The sequence below is a fragment of the Podarcis erhardii genome (assembly GCF_964252035.2).
Source record: "Podarcis erhardii genome assembly, chromosome: 9".
Lineage (NCBI taxonomy): Eukaryota > Metazoa > Chordata > Lepidosauria > Squamata > Lacertidae > Podarcis > Podarcis erhardii.
The window spans coordinates 4,301,526-4,315,183 of NC_138512.1; the positions used below are offsets into that span (position 1 = coordinate 4,301,526).

The 13,658-nt window shown below is 43.8% G+C and overlaps 2 protein-coding genes across 2 annotated transcripts in view; one reads left to right on the top strand and one right to left on the bottom strand.

The window, feature by feature from the left end:
- LOC309349962 (uncharacterized protein) overlaps positions 1-13,658 on the top strand; it is a 236,711-nt gene that overhangs the window by 80,909 nt on the left and 142,144 nt on the right. The gene's annotated exons all lie outside the window — the stretch shown is intronic.
- On the bottom strand, positions 680-11,956 carry HS3ST1 (heparan sulfate-glucosamine 3-sulfotransferase 1). The gene is made up of 2 exons (XM_081876445.1): positions 11,851-11,956; positions 680-2,487 (listed from the first exon to the last, which is right to left on the bottom strand). The coding sequence occupies exon 2, from the start codon at positions 2,371-2,373 to the stop codon at positions 1,447-1,449; it is 927 nt and encodes a 308-aa protein (XP_081732571.1). The 5' UTR covers positions 2,374-2,487; positions 11,851-11,956; the 3' UTR covers positions 680-1,446.

Sequence of the window (13,658 nt, forward strand, 5' to 3'; positions counted from 1 at the left end):
GAGTAAGGCTGATTGGCATGGGTAGGACTGGACATGATTAGGATTGCATCGTTAGTTAAAGTAATGTGACACTGGCTACCATGGTCACTTCGATTTTCAGACCATTGTCAAATTGTTTCCAGGCATATTTGCCATACAGTAAAAGATAATCCCAAAGGTTTGGCAGAGAGCTAGGAAACCCAGATATCAACATGCTCTACAGGAATACAAAAGGGCACACAATTTTGTGGTGGACTGGCACATGTCCTTGAGACAGCTCGGATACAGCATTCACCTCTGCCAGAGGTGTGTGTGTGTGTGTGTGTGTGGCAGCATTTACCTTTGTTCCAAAGGATGTGATGTGTACCTGCAGAATATAGTCACAGACATAGTGATAAAGGTATTAGAGGAGAGAAGTAGGATGCAGGTGAGCATGTGTGTGTGTAGATTGTCATCCATGGTTGTGGCTGTGCTAGGGTGTTAAGATACAGGGCAAGGGGCTCACCTGTAAACAGGGTCACCAGGCTGGATGTGTCTAAGTTACCATCATAAAAATTTTAGGGAACTGTGAGGTCAGGACATTTCTTCATTGAATTGTGGGCACAAACCTTCCCTTAGGCAGTGTGCTCAGGTGTGAGAAGACCACCTAGAAACAATTTTTACATGGAAAGCCAGTCCCATACCCATGCTAGCTAAGAGCTTAGTTAACTGACCATTTTATTCCATCTAATGCTTTGACATGAGTGTAATGATAAATAAAGCTGTGGCCATTATACTCTGAGAGTGCTGTCCATCTTCTTATTGCCAGCCACAAAACTTCCATTTTTGCAGATGATTGTGTTTCCTCTGCTCACTTTGCTTCAGGATACAACAGTCCACTGAGAGACCAAATCCTTTGCCTTTGAGAGCAGCAAGCTCTGCCCATGGCTTCTCCCCATTTAAATGTGCTTGCCCATAGAGTCAACCATTTGCTTCTTAGGCCTGGGAATCTCATGATGGAAAGCTTTGATAACCATTGTCAATATGATACTACTACAGTAAAATGATTTTTTTGTAAGATTGGTTAAAAATTCTCTAAATCACTGTGATACCACCCTAATGAAGATCATATGAAGTGTCATTGAGACCTTGGAGTTGGGGAAATGGGAAGCAGATATTGTATTTTAAAATGTATATATTTTATATCCACATAATCTCAAGATACTTTCTTTCATGAAATAGGTTTTTTTCCCCTCATATGGACATAAATACAGTGTTAACTATGAAAAACATTACAAAAAGTGTTTCTGTTTAATTTAACAAGTAGAAAAATATTACTAGCTTACATGGCAATTATGACTCTAATATTGTACAGAAGTAATTCATAGATTTTACAAATAAATTATATCGTCAATGCCCTCCTTTTCTAAATGTGCCCTGGAGCATTTAGGCACACCAGATGCTTGTCTCTATAACTTAGGACCACATTCAGTGCCAGTCAAATGTTCTGCCAACAAGCTCAAAGAATTTCTGATTAGGTTCACGAAAATATCCGTGTAGCTTTTCAAGTAAAATTGGATCTACTTTGGGGTGTGCTCTTCCTTTCGACTCATGTAAACACCTATCCCTGCCACTGTCCCTTAAGCAGTAAAAGCCTTTTGTTTTATTGAAGTAAAAGTTTGAAGCATTTATCTGAGGTGAGAGATTTAGAAACCTTTCTACTTTGACTATCTCTGGGAAAGGATCTTTGATTAACTTATCCCCATCAACAATGTGAATGTGATCCAGAGGAAAATATTTCAGCCAGTTTTGCATGTGAAAATAATACAAGCTCCTGTTTATCGCTTTGTAGTTTATGTTGAGTTCACCATCCTTAACCAGGAATTCTTCAATGGAGGGATACAGCTTATGTTTTTGCATGTGATTAAAAAACACTTGCGTATAGTCCGACAGCACTCTCTCTGTTGGGTCTCGTAAGATAAGGAGCAATCGGATAAGTTTGTTCATTCTATAAACTCTTTCAGGCACTTTTGGTGAAGTGAAATATGCTGGAGTTTTCTCCACTGTTATCTGGTATGGGTACGAGAATGGCATTTGGCTCACATACCATTGCAATCCATTTGAATAATGCTCTTCCCAGTCAAAGAAGTGGACTTCGCTTTCTGCTGCTGCCATATCTGAATGGAGGCTTAGCATCTCTAGTAAAGCTCTTGTTCCACCTTTCCGTACACCAATGATGATAGTTTGTGGAAGCCGCTGGAGTGTTCCATTGAGGTGGACGCTCTCTTTGAGGTCACCTTTCCTAAAGGGCTCTTTCTGAGTAGCAGCCTCAGCTTTAAAACTGGCAGCAGGTCTGGAAGGAACTGCCTGAGGTTGAACAAAAAGCAGTGCTGCTCCCAGCAGAAAAACAGCCATGACAAAGGTCCAGTCTTCTCTTGCACTACCAGCAAACAGGACATGAAGAGAACATCACTAGGAAGCTGAGGTCCTCTTTTTCCGCAAAAATGTATTTCTTGAGCAGATTATTCACTAGGAACATAAAAGAAAAGAAAAAAGCAGGTTATAAATGTCAGTTCAAATACTGCACCGGTGCTCAGTATTATTTTTACTTGAGCATAAGAACTAAGAGGTTTTCTCTAACTTACTTGCACTTATGAATATTCAACCACCCCTGGGAGAAATATATGGTATTTACTACACATTTAGAATATCATAATTTCCATTTCAGGTCTTTCGTGAGGATCACAGCTACAAGAAGCAAATCTGCTCTGTGCCTGTATTCTCACAAACATTTAATATGAACACAAGTACAAGGTGAACACAAGTAGCTTGTCTATTGTATCTTTGGGTCTTTGGGAACCCAAATGGAAAATATAACATGCAGAGGGATAGCCATGTTAATCTACTGCACCAAACACAACTAAGAGTATCATTATATATTTCGAAGTAAAACATTTCCAGAAGTGTTGGACATGGGAAAAATGGATCCCTACCAACTTTCATTAAAAAAATGATTTTTTTTGGGAAAAGAAGTCACTTGAAAGCTTATGTTGTGGTGGCCATAACCACAAAGCAACATAATCTCTTGGCGCTTTCAGCAGCAGCACTGCTGAAACCCAGCATTGCCAGATACTCACTTCCATGGATTTTCAAATGACTGGAGAAACACTAGTAATGCTGAGGACCCTGTGTGCCCAGTACTAGAGGTCACTACTTCTCAATACAATGCATCTTTAAATAACTACTGCATTGTTAACAAACTGCTTGTGCCCATCTTCATATTCCATTCAAAAACCACAGGCAGTTTTACCAGATGTTAACATCTAGGGCAGTAATTCTGCTGCTTCAGAAATGATATATGAATCTACAGTATACGTAAGGCTATGTACAGTGGTCCCTCGGGTTAAGTGCTTAATTTGTTCCGGAGGTCCGTACTGAACATGAAACTGTTCTTAACCTGAAGCACCACTTTAGCTAATGGGGCCTCCTGCTGCTGCCGTAGCGCGATTTCTGTTCTCATCCTGAAGCAAAGTTCTTAACCTGAAGCACTATTTCTGGGTTAGCGGAGTCTGTAACCTGAAGCGTATGTAACCCGAGGTACCACGGTATAAATGCTTAACAGGCATTTAAGAAATCAAGATTAACACGACTCTCTTCATTAAGGACAAGCGAGAGATAGGATGGAGAAAATGCCCTATGCAATGAATGGATACTCAGGGAAGGTAGCATGGAATGTATTTTTGTGAGCTCTTCAATACACTCCCATAAGGGATTCCACACAGTAAAGTGTCAGAGCAGTGGAACTGAGCATTTGTGTAAATGGAAAATTCCTAAGAAAGCCCAGCACAATCACGTTTGACTTCAAAAGATGAAACTTCTAAGAAGAAGAACAATGAAGTAAATACATAGCTGAAAGGGAAAGTCAAGGGGGTCCAAGTTGCTCCAAAATGCTTGCAAGTTAGTTAAAAATCACAAAACTGAAGCTTGGCTAGAACACATACCACAGAGATGTAGGAAAGGTACTATCAACCTGAAGAGAATGCAAGCATGATCAACAAGCTGAGTCAACAAGGCTTAAAAAAGGCATTAAGACTTCCCTGAGAACGCGGAACCCTTCCCCAAATGAGGAGTTCAAAAAAGAAACAAATGTTAAGAAAATAAGAAAAGCCACGCTGGATCAGACTAGAGGCCTATCTGGTCTGGCATTCCTGCAGTGGACAACCAGATGCTCAAGGGACGTCCATCAGCAGAACATGAGCACAAGAGCATTCACCCCACTCATGTTCTCCAGCAATTGGCACTCTGGTGAATGTTGGTGAAGTCAGGCTGGATGAAAGGAACTACTTCACATAGCATAAGCACATAATTAAACAATAAAGGTTTCTTGTGGAAAGCTATTGAAAATACCACTGATATGTGCTTGCATATGATGCTGATTGGGATGTTCAGAAAAAGCATACACAGAACAGTCCATTAATATTTTAAATATGATTCCGGTTTTTAAGAGATCGAAAACATTCTTAAATATTCCTTTAACCTGTGCCACACTTTTTCTCGAACTCTCATTCTCCCATTTTTCCCCATTGCAGAGACAATTGTGCACCTAACAAAACAACTGCACATCTAACAAAAATTTGCTTCCTCAGCTTTGCATAATATCAACAAGCATTTCACATACAGAAATCCTGACAAAATAAAAAGGGGATCATGGCAAAAGCTATGATTATACACAAAACTGCATCAGCCTTTGGGGTGGCAAGGCTCAAGAATTAATTACACAAATTTATGGCCATGGTATCTATATGAAACCGCCAGGTTCAGTGGCAGTAATGCTAGCTAGTAATACCAGCTGCTGGGAAGCAAAAGCAGGACAAGAGCAAATGCCTTCAATCTTGGCCCACTTCTAGGTTTCCAACAGGCATCCAGGAAGCAGGATGCTAAATCCAGCAGGACTCAAGACTTAGGACACAGCAGTTTCCCTTTTCCTCATGAGAGTCACTCTTCTGGGAAAAGTGAACGAGGCAAGTCAGGAGTATTGTTTAGGATTTTTGAGTAAATGCTTGCCCTGATCACTTTTGTCTTTTCTTTTTTCAAGGGGAGCAGATTTTACCAATTGCGACCCATGCCCTCTTCCCACACTGAGACAATGCACGCTTCCTACCAAGCAGAGCCACATTCTGGATCTGCTTCTGTGCAACGAAACACAGGAAGGGGCTTTGGATATGCAAAATCCAGTACATGGATATAATCCAATCCAATCCTTTCAAAACGTACAGGGCAAAATCAGTTTTAAAATGATGCGCTTTACTGGGTTGTAAATCATGTCAATGTTGTGGATCATATTTGTTTAGGCTCTTTCAAATGGAGACAGATACCAGCTTCATTTATATTGCTTATCAGTTTCAAAACCAGTACTTGAAATGAACCAATTCATGGAATTAATTCAATAATTTCTGAACAGCATCTCAAAGTAGTTCCTATCATTTTTGCATGAAATGAATCTGAATTAAGTTCCTTTTGCAATGGAACTTCATGTGATTTTTAATTTATGTGTGTGTGTGTTTCATCATCACACTTAGTTCTGGTGTTAACTTGGGCAGAAAATGCAATTGGGTGGGAAAATGTACTTTAAGGTATCATATATGTCTTTGTGAATGCAACTGTGGTGTCCACATTCAGACAATGCAATAAGATTACCACTCCATCAAACAGAACTGAGTATTGTTCATTGTACTGTATATTAACCCCCAGTGACATCATCAAGAATGCAGATCAATGCTCCGTGAGAAGTGGTTACAGGAAACCAGGCAGAGAGCCTTCTTGGTAGTGGTCCCTGTGAAAAACCCTCCCATCAGAGATCAAGGAAATATACTATTTGCCTTTTAAAAGACATCTGAAGGCAGCCCTATATAGGGAGGTTTTTAATGTTTAATGTTTTATTAAGTTTTTATATCCATTGGAGCAACCCAGTCATATGGAAGGGTGTTGTTGTTGTTGTTGTTGTTGTTGTTGTTGTTGTTGTTGTATATTGCCTGAATAATGTAGGAAGGCAGTAGTGGCAAGACTGTCCTGGTGCCTCAGTAAGCGCTGTCCGATCCTGAACAGACATTTGGCTTAACTACAATTTGGCTTAGCTGGGTTATTGGTATGTGTGCCAAACTAGTTTGTTCTATTTAATTCAAATATTAACTTTCTTCCTATGCAAGAAAATATATACAAATGCCAGCTGTTTGTGCAACTGCTAGGACATGATAAACAAGATATATGCAAAATATAGCTTATTTGTTTCCTATATAATTACAAGTTACTGTAAATTATGGTATTATTATTGGGACTCATTTAGAAATGCAGATTCTTGTAAATTATTATCTTCTCAGGAAATAAAATAGAACAAACAACTAGCAGATTTTGTTTGGTATGACATGTTTTATTCAGAAATCCATACTTTCTATATTTAAAACATTCAAGAGAACACTTCGGAATTGGACTATTTGTGGTTTCAAAACCCTGCCAGCAGAAAAATAGAACTTGCAGTACAACCAACACAAAAAGTACTTTCAGAGAGAACTGCTCTTGAAATGAACAGTAGGAGACATTGGGTTGCATCCAACAATGCTGTTCCACTCATACAACACACTTCCACTTGCACAATGGATTTCCCCCTTCCTCTCCTCCTGCCATGCACCTCCAAATGTGTTTCACAGCATTGGGGACTCTCTGGAAGAGATTTGGGGTGTGTGCACTGGGGAAACTCAAGAAGGGGAAGTTGTATTGCATGAGCCAAACTCCACTTCCACAATGATGGATACAACCCAATCATTTCGAGAATCAAGAGTATTTTGTCCGACAGTTTTTTCAGTTGTTCCCATGAGAAGGCTAATTACCGTATTTTTCGCTCTATAACACGCACCCGACCATAACACGCACATAGTTTTTAGAGGAGGAAAATCCGTAGGCATGCCACCCGTAGGCATTCCCTCCATAACACGCACAGACATTTCCCCTTACTTTCTAGGAGGAAAAAAGTGAGTGTTATGGTGCAAAAAATACGGTAGTTAGGAAGGAACTCCCCGTTTGCTGTAAGTGTATAAGTTAAGAGAATAAGAAGAGACCAGCTCGATCTGGCCCAGAGGTCATCATTCCTAACAGCCTGTATCCCATGGTGGCCAACCGTATACTTCTAAGATGCTAGCAGGCAGGACACAAAGGCAAGAGATGTGGAAACAGTCTCCACGAAAAGCAATTATTCTAAGGGTCACTTCAGAAGTTCTGCAGTGGCAAATCTGTGTTTGTCACCAAGAACTGCTGCACATATTACATTATAGGTGCATAAGATGGTTGACATATTTATAACATCATTTATGCAATGCGTTTTTTTTACAAGGCAGCTTACAGAAAACCATAAAATAGTGTAATACAACGAACTATCAAGGCAGGATAAAATACAGAAAAGTTAGCACGTTTATTATTCATATCCCACTTTTCCCATTCTATTTTGATTGGATACTTGCCTCCCCTCCATTTCAGCAGCAAAGGACAACAATAAAGTAAAGAAGTCAACACTTTCAGAGACTGAGGATCAGTACAGTACAGTACAGTACAGGATCTTCCATTTTTACAGTGCATTTTGCAGTCACCAATGAGAGCTTATATGATGGTGAATTTGTAGAAATCCTGTGAATTCAAAGGGATCCATTTTAATTCTACTAGATCTGGCTTCTACCTAGACCCCATGGAAAAGCATTGTGTGTCTGAACTTTCTGTCCTTTTTGGGGTGTGGGGAAGGCAGTTGGGAAGAGAGGAGTAACCAGGAGATTGGTGGTCATGGCACTTCCCTCAAAATTCCAGATATTCCTTTGGGTCCCAAAAAGTTGGTGACCTAGGACTAGGTTGCTTTTTGCATTTAAAATCAAACCTAGAAACAAAGTAGTAGTGAATGAAGCTGGTGTAAAACTAGTGTAGTGTGCCAACAGCCTGGACCTTGATAACATCCTGGTGTGAACATGACCAACAATGAGCTGGTTCAGATGTAACACCAAATCATGGGTTAGGGACATGTGCATGACCCTGATTTCCAGTGCTTGTTGTAGAGCAGGACAATCCATTGCTTGCTAATTCACTTGAAACAGCAAACTGTGCTTTGCCTCAAATAAGGAAAGGAAATAGGGAATGACTGTACTCAAAGGGAGATGGGCACAGCTAGGCTCATGTAAAATTAAGTTTTGATTTTGCATTTGAGTCACCTCAGTGTACAATAAAGGACAGAAAGCCAGGATTAGCCACATATTGTCAACTTTCTATATGGTTGCAAATCCAGATTTGCTGCTGCTAAAGTCTGAAACAGCCTTGGCTATTTACTATTTGAGGAGTTTCACAAGTTTCAGCACTGAAATTTTATGAGTGCCCTAAGGAAAAACACACTTAAGATCAGGATGTCCCTATGTTGTTTTAGCACAGCCTCCCAACAGCTATGGTCCCATCTGCCACGGTACATAAGACATATCCTATGCAGAAGTACCATTAAGAGCCTACATTTATTAAATGCTATTATATGCAAGATTCCAATCATGTCATCTTTTACATTTTATACAGTTTACATTTTTTTAGGCCATTAAGAATAACTCTGGGATATTGCAGCATGCTCTTGACTTCAGTACTGCAAAAGTCCCAAAATACAGGCTTTCCTTAGCTTCTCATCTCAACAATATTTTTTCAAAAACATGGCTTTTCCCCTCCACTCAACTTATACGTTTTATCCTAAGTGTTCTTTTAATTTTATTTTTTATTTTTTGCAGAAAGATCCAATCATATTTGTGAACGAGAACCAAGTTGTGAAGTACAACATTAACATTTTAATCATAAATATATGTGTGAAAAGCATCTCCCTGAATTAATTGGAACTTAGTGAAAGCAAACTGACAAATGAATATCATGTCTGTGGGACAGACTAAGGGCAGAAGAGCTCTCATCTAAAGTTTGTTTGAAATGAATTATCAGCTCCATGCAGCTACTTTGGAAACCAGGGAAGTGTTCTGAGATTATCACTGCTCCTCCTTTCCTCCCCATATAATCTCACTACACCTGCTGCTATTACCTCTGTGAGGAAAGACACAGAGCATTAGTTTAAAAGAGCTGCTGTAATGCTGTGGTTAGTGTGCCAAACTGGATCATGAAGCTCACTTGGGCCAGTCACCATCGCTTAGACTACCCCACAGGGTTGCTGTAAAGGTAAACTGAAAGAACTATGTACAGTACCCTGAGGTCATTGGAGGGAGGAAAGAAATGCAATAAATAAAATGAAAAAAGGCAAATAGGCAATGCTCATCCATGGAGCCATTTTTAAAAGTTAGCAAATAATGTTGTTTCTTTAACAAACAGAAGTATTTCTTCTTCATAGAGAAAAATAGCACACCAGCTATATTAAAACAAGGACCTCACAAATATTGCACACATTGACATATAATAAGGGTGCCTGTTACAGAGTCAGACTACTGACCCATTGAAACTTGCACTACTGCAGTGACTCTCAGATTCCTAGCACCCAAACCCAAAATCCTTTAACCATAAGTTTACACATCTTCTATGTGTAAAATAGCACTCTGCTGTAGTTGGTGGATTTACACATAAGAGAAACACAGGGTTCCCACATCTATCTGTCTCTTAGTGTCAATGTGGGCACCTCTGCAGAGGAGAATTCATGAACACCTGGTTGTGGTTAAGAGAACGTAACACAAGAATAATGTGCAAAAAATGTCACCCAGACTGAGGACCAGATAAAGGGTACTTCAGTACTATCCAGTGCCCAGTATCAGCAGTATGGTGGCTGACAAAATAATACATAAAAATGTTTCTCAGGCTTTGTTTTGTTTGAAAGGCTGGGACAGATGATGTTATGCAAATACTGTTAACATATCATATCATCATCAGGAGACTGATGCTAGAGGTGGTGGTAACATTAGTTAGGGTGATCCCAAATTATCTGACCTTTTATTCATTATGGATGTTAAAATGGAGCTAGAGGTCAGGATTTTTACTGTCTCTCTGCCATTGCAATAATGCCTTAACTGGACCTAAAGCAAGTTGATATTAGGTTGAAATTATATCCTGTTACACAGCTGCATCATAGAGTTTAAATTCATATCTGAACAAACTCTCATATGTGGATACTTAACATGGGGACATAGTGAAAGCTAAGCCAAACAGAATTTAAGAAAAGATATACTGAAAGACTCAGTCTTTGGCTACCGAGACAACAGGTTTGTCATGTTTCATTTCTGTATAACAATTTTTGGTGCTGTATTCATCTGCTTGTGAAAAGATGTGTGAAATTCACCTTCTGTCATCTTCAGAATACTGTGTTCTCTCATGAAGGCAATGAAGAAAACCACCAGCATATGCTTAGGATGGATTTGCAGCATGGAGACTGCCAAACATAACAGAACTAAGACAGCAGTATCACCAAGCAAGTTCGTGGACTAAGGAAGAGCTCCTTTGGGAACTCTTAAGACAGAACCAGCCACCTTAAAAGGGCCCTGGCTGGGTCATAGATCTGAGGCATACATCTGAAAAACACCCAAAGTATAGCATTTCTGAATTTATCCTCACTCACATTACTACCTTCCAGTGTGCAGGAATGTGAATGTATCTGTCCATACCTGTGGCTGAAAGTATGGACTCCTGCTTGAAAAGCTCGTAATTGCACAACTAATTCATTAAGTTGATAGTTGCTCGCTAAGGTGGCACCACACTCTCCTTTTCTTGCGACTACAGTCCAACTCAGCTATTTTTCAAATATGCTGATATGCATAGGCTGTTTCTCTTCACAGTGGATAAAGGACAGAGCTTCCTCTTTGACACAAAGAAATATCTAAGTGGCTGTCCGCTGCCACTACACACCACTTGAACATCTAAGAAAGCCAAAGGACTCCAAACTTCACTGCTAAGGGACAATGGCTGCAATCCTAACCCCATTCACCTGGGAGAAAAACACCCCCCCCCCATAGTTATAGGACTTATTTCTGAGTACAAATGTTAGGATTGTGCTGCAAGCTGGGAATCAGAAAGTTCTCCAATTCTAACCTTACCTCTGCCAAAAACTCACCATCAGGCAAACCACCCTCCTTTCAGAGTTTCAGCAATATTGATTTACCCGGCAGGGAATGCAATTCGAGCCTTTCTGTGGGGCATTCGGCATGTTCTTAAACTGCTGTGCAAATGCCCGGGATTTTTCAGAGTTCCGGAGAAGGCGGTCTGGTGGCAATTTCAGTTTCATGCACCTGTCCAATGCAACCATCTCTCTCCTGCGAACCTGTTACGGAGCGAGTCTCGCTCTCCCCTCTTGCATCGGGCTCCCTTAAAGCCCTTACAACGGGGGCGGGGGGGGGGGTCAAGAGATCGAGGCCGGGGAAAACCCCCCGCGGGCCGGAGGAAGCCGCGAGCGCGCGCCCCGCCGCCGCAGCAGCAGCAGCAGTCCAGTCTGGCGCGCGCCCAGCCGCGCCCGCAGGTGCTCCGGCGAAAAGGGATCTCCGCAGGGTCGCCGCCGCCGGCGGGTCTCCTCCGAGCTCCCGCTCGGCTCGCGCTCCCCGCCCCCCGGATGCTGCCGGCTCGTGTTCGGCCAAAACCGAAGCCGGCTCTGGGCGCGACCATGTGCTCCCCCCAAGGGGCACCTTCCTCCCTCGCACCACACGGCCCAGCACTCCGGCTCCGCCTCGGGGGGCGGGGGGGGGCGAGGTGCAGGGAGTGGTGAATGTCTCCGTAAGGCATCCTCCCCGCCAGCCTCCACCTCCCCGTCGCCGTGGCCCGGGCCCCCGAGACCAGCCGAGCTCCCCGCTCCCCTCACGGCACGCGACCCGGGGCGAACTTCGCCGAGTTCCCTGCCTGGCAAGCCCTTACCTGGGGCAGGAAGCGAGAGGCGCGTCCCGTCCCGCGTCCCGTCGGGCTCCGGCGAGCTGAGTGGCCGCGCGGCTCCTTCTGCGCCATCGGCTCCCCAGGCGCGCGGCGGCGGCGGCGGCGAAGCGGCTGCTTGTGTGTGGCGCGCGCGACTGGCCGGGGAGGCGAAAGCGAGCCGGACGCGTCGGCAGCCAGAGCCCCAGTGCGCGGCCGGCAGGCAGGCAGGCGGGCGAGCTCAGCCCGGAGGGGCGGGACCAGGCGGGCGGCGCGTCGAGGCGGCCGGGGAGGAGACGGAGGAGGCGCCCGCGGCTGCCCGCCTGGTCCGGCTCCGGGCGCCGGCTGCTCCGCGCGGGGCGGGGCGCCGCTTCGGGGCGGGGCCTGGGGAGATCTCGAGCGGCGCCTCCCGCTGGGACGGGCTGAGGTGAAGCCTCGCCTCCTTCGGCATAAACCCCAAGGCCGCTTCCCGGCTCCAGGCCTTCCTCGCTCCCGAGAAGCGTCGTGCAGCCCGCTTCATGGCAAAGCCGTGTGTGTGCGCAGCCCGGCTCCTTCTCGGCCCCTCACAGCCGGGTCCGCCCAGCCACAGGTGTGGGACAAGCATCCCCGAAGAAGCCTTGGCACGCACTGAGAAGCAGCCGAAGGCTCCCTTAGCTGGCGCTGCAGCAGCTCTTCCGTGGCAGCTGTGCCATCTCAGCTCACCTTAGTTCAGACCTAGGTGCCCCATGCCATGCTCTCCTCAGGGCCCTTTGACTGCTTCAGTCACTTGTATCCGTGTCCTCCTGGCTTGTAAGATCTAGCAAAGTGAGAGGAGAGGACTAGCTGGATCAAGGAGACTATTAGTCCCTCTTGAACAGATCCAATGTTCCCCAGCCACATGAAAGACGTGGTGGTGACACCACTTCCCTTAAAATAAGCCCTCTTTGGATTGGGACAATCTTTAAAATTTTAGGCTGGTTCCCACATGCCTCCTTTCTGGGCAAGGTTCTGGAGGAGCCAATCAGATCCAAATGCTCTTGGATGGAACTGATCTTCTGGATCAGTTACAGGTAGGATTCAGACCTGCCTACAAGCGGTGGTGCTGGGGGGCCTGTTGGTCAGCCTCATGGAGCCCCGAGTCTGGAGTTCTGCAGAGTTCATGAAACCACTGAGTTGGGGGCACCCACAGTTTTGAAGTGTGTTGTCATTAGTATGCTGAGAACATACAACTCTCTCCTTTTCGTTGCAAGTAGGTTTGGCATAGGATGTGCTGAGCATTGAGCTGTAGACAAGAACAAACCTTAAGGAGAGAGCTTAACCATGAGCTTGAATTCAGATGACACACTAAGCCAATCCTTGGCTTAGCTCAGCACAGCGCAGGGGTGAAAATGACATGGTGGTGGAGGAAAGCAAAGGAGTTACAAGCTAATCTCCTGCAGGGGTCAGCAAATTTTTTCAGCAGGGGGCCAGCACTGTCCCTCAGACCTTGTGGGGGGTGGTGGACTATATTTTGGAGGGAAAAAATGAACAAATTCCCATGCCTCACAAATAACCCAGAGATACATTTTAAATAAAAGGACACATTCTACTCATGTAAAAACATACTGGTTCCCGGACATTCCACGGGCTGGATTTAGAAGGCGATGGGGCCGGATCTGGCCCCCGGGCCTTAGTTTACCTATCCATGTTCTGGAGCCTATGTATTTGTATGGTCCCAGTAAGCCATAGTTTGAATTACCAGGTCTGTTGTGTAGCATTCCTTGTCAGTTAAGCCATCATGTGAAAGCCACATACTAGCATCTGTTTAGACTCAGATCCATTTTTGGAAGCTATGCTTT